At 38.7% G+C, this 10,549-nt stretch overlaps 1 protein-coding gene across 1 annotated transcript; it reads left to right on the top strand.

The window, feature by feature from the left end:
• Positions 1 to 745: 745 nt before the first annotated feature.
• On the top strand, positions 746 to 9,332 carry LOC100833002 (sodium/hydrogen exchanger 6). Its single transcript, XM_003577891.4, has 22 exons — positions 746 to 1,092; positions 2,290 to 2,341; positions 2,474 to 2,533; positions 2,698 to 2,722; positions 2,792 to 2,877; positions 2,952 to 3,063; positions 4,125 to 4,187; positions 4,280 to 4,299; positions 4,371 to 4,468; positions 5,586 to 5,614; positions 5,983 to 6,014; positions 6,109 to 6,156; positions 6,229 to 6,289; positions 6,381 to 6,478; positions 6,565 to 6,640; positions 6,726 to 6,745; positions 7,244 to 7,341; positions 7,424 to 7,533; positions 7,946 to 8,023; positions 8,310 to 8,407; positions 8,487 to 8,569; positions 8,753 to 9,332. Exons 1-22 carry the CDS (start codon positions 879 to 881, stop codon positions 8,794 to 8,796), a joined length of 1,605 nt encoding a protein of 534 aa, XP_003577939.1. The 5' UTR covers positions 746 to 878; the 3' UTR covers positions 8,797 to 9,332.
• Positions 9,333 to 10,549: the final 1,217 nt, after the last annotated feature.

Here is a 10,549-nt window from a genome sequence, read left to right as displayed (position 1 = left end):
GTCATTGTGCCCGGCAAAAGCCCATCATCGTGACAACCTAGTGGGAGGACGCCGGTGACAGGGCAGCCAACTCCACCTCCCACCATTCTGCGGACATGCAGACTGCAGCTACATTGTGACGCCGAGCTCCTTGGACGAGGACCAAAAGCGCTTCGAAATTGGTATGATGTTGCTGGTATATATCCTAATGAAAGAATACAATTGCTTCAAGATTTATGCTCCACCGTTAGTGGAAATTGCATCTCGTAAACCAAGAGACAGAACAGAGAGAGAGGGGGAAGAGACAGAACAGAGAGAGAGGGGGAGAAACATAACGGCAAGATTAATCCATGGGTATTTTGGTCTCAAACTTTTGTTGAGTTCAAATATTTGAAGAGAAAAACAGTACTTCCTCCGTCCAACAAAACATGTCTTAAGTTTGTCAAAATTTAGATGTATCTAAACATGACTTAGTGTATAAATGCATTCAAATTTAATCAAAGTTGAGACATCCTTTGTTGGACGGAGGAAGTACTAAACAACATGAAATTTAATGGCAAATCCTCAAACTGGCAAAGAAACTTGGGACAAATAATCAACTTGAAATTCAATGGCAAATCCTCGAACTGACAAAGAAACTTGGGACAAATAATCAATTACGGAGTACACGCAAAGAAATGGCAAATGATCGGTATCACGAAGATCAAAGCCCATATATTCGATTCGACTTGTATGTATTGAGACGAGTATTCTCTGCTAAAAATTGCGGCCCCACCACCAACCCCCGCATTTTCCACGCTCCCCACCAGTCGCCGGTCTTCTGGAGAGCCCGATTGACTGATCCCCGCCTCGCCGCCGCGCTCGTGTCCCCCCGGCGTTTCTCACCGGCGGGGATCCGGATGGCGCTGGAGCTGAGCTTAGCCTTGGCGGCGCCGCCGGGGGGTGGACTCTTGGCCCCACCCCCTCCCGCTCCGCCGGGGAAGGAGCAGCAGGTGGCAGGGGTGGGGATCCTGCTGCAGATCTCCATGCTCGTGCTCTCCTTCGTGCTCGGCCACGTCCTACGCCGCCACCGCTTCTACTACCTCCCCGAGGCCAGTGCATCGCTCCTCATCGGTATGTCTATAGCACGATATAGTACACGCCTCTGCAGCTGAGACCCCGATCCTTGCGTCCCAACCCTAAACCTAGTCGCCCGTTGGTAGTTCAACTGATCATTTCGTAGATTCTGGGTATTTCCTTTCTGGCGCTAATTATTATTAGCTCAACCCCATTTTTTTTTTCCTTTTGTGGCCTTAAGCTCGTACAACCGCCAAGCAGCAGAAGAACGGGATAACTAATATTTCTGCTAACTTTAACTAGGCTATTGATAGTTGTCTTTCTATCTTGTTGATCACTTGGGTTGAAACCCATTTAGGCCTTGTTTGGCACTAGTGTATTTTTTAGTCACTACTGGGCAGGTATTCGAGGGGTTTGCTTGTTCACCCAATACTCTCAAAAAACCCTCCCACCCAAAAGCACTAGTATGAGAAGTGTTTTTAGTTGATGCAAAAATGAGGTGTTTTGTGGGGAAATCTGGGGATTATCCCCTACAATCTATGCCTACCAAACAACTCATTTTGGGTTTCTAGTGTTTTCGGATTTGGGGGGGATAATACTCTTAAAAAACTAGAAAAACACTAGTGCCAAACAAGGCCTTACATGATGTAATGTTATTGGGGATAGTAAAAATTCTTGTAGCTGGAATTTGTTCAATGGCTCTCCCCTTACTTCTCCATAACTGTAAATTCGTTTGGGTCTTAAATTGTTTAAGATATCTCATTTCAGATATAAACTTATAAAATGTGTTGTCACCCCAGCAAGTCCAACTTTGCAAAAGACGGACTTAAATAAAAAAATGATCGGAAATTCTTATTCCTCCCCGTGTTCATGTCAAAACTACAAATCGGGAGTCCTGATTGATTTATAAAGGATATTGGTACATTAATTAATCTGAAAGTTTTGATCATATCGTGTTCAAGGATAAATACTCAAGTCCCAAGTGTATCAGCTATAATTCTTGCTGTTTGATCAAGGAGAACCATTGTAAGCCACATCTTGCAATAAAGTGTGTGTCTGCAAAGACTGTTCTGTTGATTGAGTAAACTGACATTTAAACATGAAACTGAATTGAGTCTCTGATTGTTATATTGTATATTATTAGGTTTATCACATGATTTGTTTTGCATTAGTTTGTAATCTTCTGTTTTCATTTCACTCATCCTATCGTGTGCATTTCTTTACATGTGAACTTCGATGATTGGGAAAATACAGGACTAGTTGTTGGTGGGCTTGCTAATATTTCAAATACAGAGACCAATACTAGGTTTGTGTTTATTATGTATTTTGGTTCTTATTAGACTTTCTGCATCGGTTGTCTTCTGTTTATTATATAGTCATCTGACGCTCAATGGTAGCATATTCGATTTGATTATGCCTTATTCCCTCCGATTTGCAGGACATGGTTCAACTTCCATGAAGAATTCTTCTTCTTGTTCTTACTACCTCCTATAATATTATATCCTTCATTTTCAGTTTTCTTTGTTTTATTGTTGTTAGTACCTTGCTGAGGATAAAAAGGCATACTGCCTGCCCTAAATACTGGTCTAAGCCTCCTAACTATCTTTTACCATGGTTATGTCTTTTACAAATTTAAATTTGTATTCCTTGACTTCAGTGAACCCAATCAGGATTCAGCTTATCCCCAGTAAGTTGTCTACATTGACAATACTTTTCTTTATGAAAACTACTTTTTTCTAAGAACATCTCTTTACAGAAACCATTCTTTGCCAACTTTGGGGCTATTGTAACTTTTGCCATTCTTGGGACATTCATTGCTTCCATTGTAACAGGGATGCTTGTGTAAGTATCACAAACTTTACTTGTCTAATTTTGCTGAATGTTCCATCTTCTAAGACTATTCGTCATAACTGCAGCTATCTTGGTGGTCTGACATTTCTAATGTACAAACTTCCACTGGTTGAATGCCTTATGTTTGGTGCTCTTATATCCGCGACTGATCCTGTCACAGTATTATCAATATTCCAGGTGCTTTTTTTTCTCTATCTTATTCTCTAACCTGTATTGTTAGCTAACATTGTTCTGTGTAGGATTTGTCTATAGCGATTTAGCTGATGTTGTGGAAATTTCTGTCCTTGTTCCTAAGGACTTTGGAACATCGTAGTGATTTAACTAATAGTGAATACAGATGTTAGTAAGGAACATACCAGTAACCAAGTCACTAAAGTTGTCTTGTTGTTATTTCGAGGATGTTATTTCCTCGTGCCTGAAAATTGAAGCATGATGCATTGTTAATGTTGGTCATGCTTGATTAGTACACTCCATGGGCTAGTTTCAAGGTTCTTATTTCATAATAATGAGGCCATGCCGTAAAAGATGAAGCATCACAGTATAAAGCCACAAATATCAATGCCACCGGCGCTTTTTAAGTACTGCAGGCTTAGCTATCTTGTAACTACCTGTAAGCCATGTCATATGTGTTATATGTAAATTGTCTTGCGGATTCAACAAAATGGTTGTTTATACAATTGCAAATTTGTAACTCAGTATCAACCTGAATCCTGAATAGCAGTGCTCAATGGACGAACAGCGACAAGACTATAAATCTTTGCTGGAAAATTAAGATTATCCTGGAAGGGGAAAAGCTGTTGTGTGAGGGGACTGGTAAAAACTAAAAATGAGTTAAATATCAGTAAGACGGTTTAATCACACAGTTGCACCCATTTTTCTTTTGTAGTTGCCAACTTTGATTGAAAAACTTATCATCACTTGTAGATGTTAACGTTTCATCAGAACGGAAGCTTTTTAGTGGATAAGTTATCGTGGATGTCGTTTGGCATGGTGAAATGGTGCTACTGCTCTAAGCAGACCTTTTTTTTTGCGAACACGCTTTAAGCAGATTTAGTATTATGTTTTCTTAAATGTGCTGGTAGGCCCCCTGAACTCTCATTAAAAATAGTTCAGATGTTTCATTGATAGTCAAAATTTAATGGAACATGCATTGAAGGAGGTAAGGCCAATGTCTAATTCTGAGTTTGCTGAGTTCATGAACTTATAAGAATAAAACTTTTAATATCATTTCTGTGCAGGAACTGGGCAGCGATGTTAACTTATATGCTCTGGTGTTTGGTGAATCTGTTTTAAATGATGCGGTCTGTTTTTACTTCTTTCTAGTTTACGCAAGAATGTCATACTTCCTCGTGCTTATTACTAACTTATGCGTCTTCTTATTTGGAGAGTGCAGATGGCAATTTCTCTTTACAGGTTTGCTTCTGTTAATGAGCCTGTTATATAATCGACATGCATTTCTTGCTTATGTTTATATTTTTCTTCAGGACAATGTCATCAGTCAGAAGTAATGCAGCAGGCAGTGAAAGCATTTTTATGATGGTTCTCCAGTTTCTTGAGATCTTTGTTGGTTCCATGTCATCAGGTTTGCACCAGTGCTGAAGATACACATTTAATTGGCTTGCCGTTACATCATGTATTTTGGAATTTACAAGGAGACTGCCATGACCGTATGTACTTTGACATGTTTTGGCATGCAACAGCTTGAGCGTTTCGGTAGCGACCAATCACAACTCTATCACTATCTTTTATAATATAGCTAAATGCTTGTGCATTGCTAACGATAAATAAATTAGATTGTCCTAGCATGGCTGGGCATTGGTAGCAACGTAGCGTGCTTCTGCCACGTCTTTGAAACATTTGCCAAAATTTTGAGATGGTTTCAGATGTAATAAATGAAGATGGTGGATGGACCTCCGCCATTGATTGCCATCTTTATCTTCATATAAGAGTGAAGATACAGTTTGCCAGAGCATAGGTGCTCACATTCTCACGTGCTAAACAGAAAGTTAATTTCATAAAACTGCATGTACTCTGGCAAAACAGAATTGAAATCTAGGAGAGCATTAGAAAGAACTATAGAAAGATAGCCAACCACGCATCATCCATGTCAACGGGTTATGGTTGTATGGGCCACCAGTAAGTTGACACAAGGTTTGATTGTCATATATTTCACGCATATCAGCAGCTATAGTTGTGTTGACATTGGTCAATGCCCACCGTGGAATTACTCAGGTGGATCCCCTTGGTGCCATGCCATCTGGATGATGGGGCTTGGCTTGTCCGTGGCAACTTCCCAGTTACCGTACGGGCAAACATTGCCGTTTGTTGCTTACATGTGGGCCCAGATGGTTGGTAGCGTTACCTTGACCAGCACCAGCCGTGTTAAAATGTAGTATAGCTACAGTCTTGAAAGTGAGTGTAGTTCCAGTTTTTTCTGGATAACTATATATGCTCTATTGATAGTTCTCACTGGTAAGTCGGAAATAAGATTTGCCTATACAAACAGACGGCAAAGCAGCTACTCTTTAGTACTAATAATAATCATGCAAATAAATGACAGAATTTCCTAAATATCTATCTCCAGCCTCTAGCATGTTAAGCTTAAAGTTCCATCATTTCCTGCCATTTCTTCTGTTTGTGGCCAGTTAACTTTTCCTGTCATTCATCAACTGGCTTATTTCCATCCCCCTAATTTGCAGGTGTTGGAGTTGGATTTATTTCTGCTCTTATATCCTTTCTGTATGTTTCTCATGCAAAACTCTGATTGCATTATATGAATGTATAACTCATTTGTTCAGTTGAACTTTAGTCTTTTCTAGACAACTGTTCTTACATATCTGCAATCAAGAGAACTTGGTAGAATCTAGGTCACATTATTTATTTCCCCCTTATTGGCATCCTAACCCCCCTTTTGTATTGTAACACACATTACTATTCTTATTGAGTGCTTTTGAGTTGTGGGATGCATCAGAGGTAAATGCTAGTAAGGTTTGTTTTTTTCCGTAAGAATGCTTAAATTTGGAGCATTTTAGGCATTATCCTATGCCATAGCTTGTTTTACTATGTTGATATTGTGAAGCCTTGACCACCCAACACCTATTTAAATATGCGGGATTGGATATTGACAAGTAAGTCATATCATGTTACCTATTTTTAGTCTTCATTTAGAAGAAAAGTGATATGTTGCCAGTTCTAAAGCTGCTGATATCTTTACTATTTCAGTCTTCAGAACTTGGAGTGCTGCCTTTTTGTTCTCTTCCCATACTTCTCGTAAGGACATTTGAGACTTCACTCTTTCCATTTTAGGATATTTTTATTCAAATAGTTCACATTCATTTGTAGGTATATGTTAGCTGAAGGACTTGGCTTGTCAGGAATTGTTTCTATATTATTCACGGGAATGGTAAGCACAATATGGATTTATCATGTGATATTCTAGTCATATTTCTGCGGTGGTTTTGTCTCCTGGTATCATATTTGCTATTTCTTCTCAGGTTATGAAGCACTATACGTACTCCAATCTGTCAGATAACTCACAGCGTTTTGTTTCCGCATTTTTTCACTTGCTGTCATCTTTGGCTGAAACATTTGTGTAAGTCTCTGAAGCATAGTTGAGTAGTTGGAAACTTGGAATATAACTTCTATTTTCCTATTTGACTATTCCTGATTTCTTTTTAGCTTCATTTATATGGGCTTTGATATAGCCATGGAAGAGCATAGCTGGTCACATGTTGGCTTCATCTTGTTCTCAATTGTATCCTTTTTTTCACATTTAACTATCACCCGTTTGGGACCATTTAATTGTTTGGTTGAAGTTTGGTTCCTTGACTTGACAGCAGATATTTATAATCGTTGCAAGGTACTCCGAGACCCTCATTTCGCATATATAATACGAGCTAGATAGTAGATACTAGCGAATGTGAAGTTTATAAAACACTCATGCCTTATCACCATGTTGTTGTCCACATATTTGAATTAAAATCAAACTGGACCTGCAATAATGTTGCAGGACATGTAGAAAATAATGTATTACCTTTGTTCCTAGATGTAAGAAGTCCTATCTTTGTCCTAAGTCAAACTTCTTAAAGTTTTACCAAGTTTATGGAACAATGTATCCACCTCTAGAATATCGAATAAGTATGCTATGAATATATATATGATCATAGATTTAACCAAACTAATTAGCGTCGTAGATGTTGGTAGATTTATCTTTTAACTTGGTCAAAATTTAAGAAGTTTGACTTAGGACAAAGCTATGACCTCTTACATTTAGGAACGGAGGGAGTATGATTTATCCCAACTATCAAATTCATCAGATGCAATGACATTATTTCCTGCGATTTTATTTTCTCTATAGGGCAGCAAATGTCTTCTCTTGTGCATACTTGGTTAATATATCACGGCCAGAACATCGGCGTATACCTCTGAAGCATCAGAAAGCACTTTGTTTTAGTGGTGAGTGCCATTGTAGTTGACAACTTATGCCCTATATGACCGTGACTTTATAAAGCTCATTTCTCATTATTTGGACAAATAGGGCTTAGAGGGGCCATGGCTTTTGCACTTGCTCTCCAATCTGTTCATGAACTTCCTGAAGGACATGGAAAGGCGATATTAACAACTACCACAGCCATTGTTGTTTTGACGGTATTTGCTCAGTTTTAACATTCTTGATTTGGGTCACTACTCAAGAAATAATTAAGTATGAATCCGATTGGATTGCTATTCGTTTACGTGCATTGCATTTCTTCGGATAGCATGATGTGCTGCTGATAGTTTGCTAGTTGGTCGCGTCTATATTAAATGGGCTTTCTGTTGCTGTGATGCGAATTAAAAAAAAATAGTTCCATGGAACCTAATTTTGTGGAAGTATCAGGTATATCCAAGGAACACATAATCAAATTGCTACATGTATTCTGTTCAGTAAAAATTATTTTCTTTGCAAGTGTTTTGAGACATAGCATTCCTGAACTGCTGTATTCTAGGATAGTTGGTACATGCTACCATGTTACAATCAGATATCCTTAAAATGTACCGTCAAGTACTTCAAACTATGCAGGTACTTCTTATTGGAGGGTCAACAGGCACCATGCTTGAAGCTTTGGATGTAGTTGGTGATGAAAATACATCAATAGAAGTAAGCAGTGATTGGTTTTCTGCTGCTTTAACAATTCATCTATTTTCTGTGTTCTAAAAAACTCATCGCAAAAATTTGTTTTATTGCCATTAATTAGATGCTGGAAATATCACATTACATTTTTTGCTACGGGCCCGTAAACAATAACAATGCCAGTACCTGCATAGTTGATCATGATTTATAGGTTATTTCTTGTCTTCTGTTGTCATGGTGTAGTTTGTTTGCCTTTGATATTTATGTGCATAATTTGGATTTAGGGCTGATTTCTGTATGCCTTCATTCTCAGAATTATGAGGATAACAGTGGTTACATTCCCCCAACTTATGAGGAAGGTACATCGTCTGGAGGAGGATTGAGAATGAAGCTCAAGGAGTTCCACAAAAGGTACTTTTCATCACATCATATGATCCCATTTGCTTGCAACTCATAAGTACACTCGCTTACTTTTCAAATAATGACACAGCACAACATCGTTCACCGCCCTGGACAAGAATTATCTGACTCCATTCTTTACCAGTCAGACTGATGATGATACTGATGATTTTGGTACGTAAATTATCTCATTAACTGATGACTAGTGCATGAGGGCCCACATGATAACTTCAAAGTGTATACTTAGTTTGGAACGTGCTTTATTGAATCATCAGTATAACTATTCCATCCGAATGCAGATTCATCCGCTTCTCTCGGACTGAAATTTTTTCATTGCTCTCTGTTGGTTCATGACAGGTGATCAACCCCAAAACCTAAGACGAGGATTCTATGATCAATAGCAGAATTTGAGCTGTCAGCTTGACAAGATATATACTTTGCGAACTTCATGGTATCATAGCATGTGGGGTCAAGACTGGAACTAATCGTGTAAATATACAATTTCTCTTAGTTGAGTAGAGCATATGGCAAAGCATACTGTAGCATAGAAATCATAAGCCTGATCAGGACAGCATGCCTCCTGTATATATGTACGGGGCTACAATGGTACATGGTGGAGTTCCACTTGAGAAGGCAAAGTTTTGTTGCAAACTTTGTCTGCACAAAGCCCTTATCTTACAAAGATTCTTGGTTTGTCGATAGCCAAGCTGATCATTACCCATTATATTGGCTTGGAAAATGCTTGCTGTATAAGGTGGCAGCTGCTGCATCACACGTCAGTGGGACGTTTTCCAGTGACAAATCATTAGGGACAAGAACTACGTTGGCTTGGAAACTCTTGTTGTGAGCTGATGAAGTATAGCATCAGACATCAGTGATGCCATAGGTGAGTATGTTTTTCAATGACAAAATTTATTATCAAAGCTTTTTGATGTAATATTAGCCGTTGTCTGCTCGGATCTCGGCTGCGTCGCCGTCCTGACCTGAGAGATCTCCCAATGCATTCAGCGAAAACGAACAGGAAAGTGGGGATTTTTTGATTTGATTCCGTGCCTCATTCGTAGCTGGTTAGCACAGGCTATCTTTAAAATGTTTTGGCAAAAGAGGCCAATAGAACATGCTAAGCAATAAGTTATCTTCTATGCGATAAGTTATCTTCTAAGGTCATATCTTGTAATTAATGATTTGATGAATAAAATTAATCAAATAAATCTAATAAAGATGAAATATAATATTCCTTCCGATACATAATAAGTGTCAAAGAGTATTTTTTAATCAAATAAGATGAATAACTAATCAATAAATCTAATAAAAAGATGAATCCAGAAAAAACGGGTCGTCTTTGTTCTATTTCTTTCTTTTATCTCTCTTGCATTGCGAATGTCTTGTACTGATGTCCACAGAGCAAGGTAGTTACTTAGATAGAAAGGATAAAGTTGTTTCTGCAAAATAGCATGTCACTGCGAGGAACTAGAGGGCATGCTTGGTCGTTGTCCTGTAATAAGAACTCGCTTGTCAAAAAAATTAGACAATATTACCTTGTTCCTCTGGCTTATTTCCCTGAGGGAAATGGCCTCTGCATCGATCGATGAAAATAGACATTTGAGTTGCCAGCTATCATTACCTAGGAGAATTTCACCCTTTTTTGCGCGTGAAAGGGAGATATATATTACTCAAACATGGAGAATTTCACCTAACACGCATGTAAACTAGTCCATTATGGGCTTTAGGGTCCAATGGGATCGAAAGGTGGTGCAGGGGTATACATTTGACAAAGCTCTATGAAAGACATGAGTCATCTCTGAGTAGTACAATTTTTTGAGAACAAACGAAACGAGCCAAAAGCCACAATGGTTCAAGGCTGTCTATGAGATAGACCGTCTCAAAAGATTATTAATTTCTTTATTTACATAGATTGTGATATTATCTGCTATAGCATAAGTTTTTTGATTTGAAACGCAACACATGTCAATAGACAAAATATGCCTGTAGAGCAGGCAGACAAATTATGCCTGTAGAGCAGGCTGATATTACCACGAATCAAGTGCAACTTAAACCTGTAGAAAATAGGAATGTCCGTGCACGGTATCTTGTTAGTTGTTACTCGGCTAGTCATCTCACTGCGCTGATTGCTCCGTGACTCCGTCGTCAAAC

Source organism: Brachypodium distachyon, chromosome 4 (assembly GCF_000005505.3).
Source record: "Brachypodium distachyon strain Bd21 chromosome 4, Brachypodium_distachyon_v3.0, whole genome shotgun sequence".
NCBI lineage: Eukaryota > Viridiplantae > Streptophyta > Magnoliopsida > Poales > Poaceae > Brachypodium > Brachypodium distachyon.
Note: the sequence above shows the minus strand (reverse complement) of the source record. Positions and strands in the feature narration are given on the sequence as shown.

Coding starts and splice junctions, on each gene's coding strand:
- LOC100833002 (XM_003577891.4), top strand. CDS start 879: ATGGCGCTGGAGCTGAGCTTAGCCTTGGCGGCGCCGCCGGGGGGTGGA. Junction 6,641..6,725: donor GCTTCATCTTGTTCTCAATT/GTATCCTTTTTT, acceptor ACTTGACAGCAG/ATATTTATAATCGTTGCAAG. Junction 8,570..8,752: donor TGATGATACTGATGATTTTG/GTACGTAAATTA, acceptor GGTTCATGACAG/GTGATCAACCCCAAAACCTA.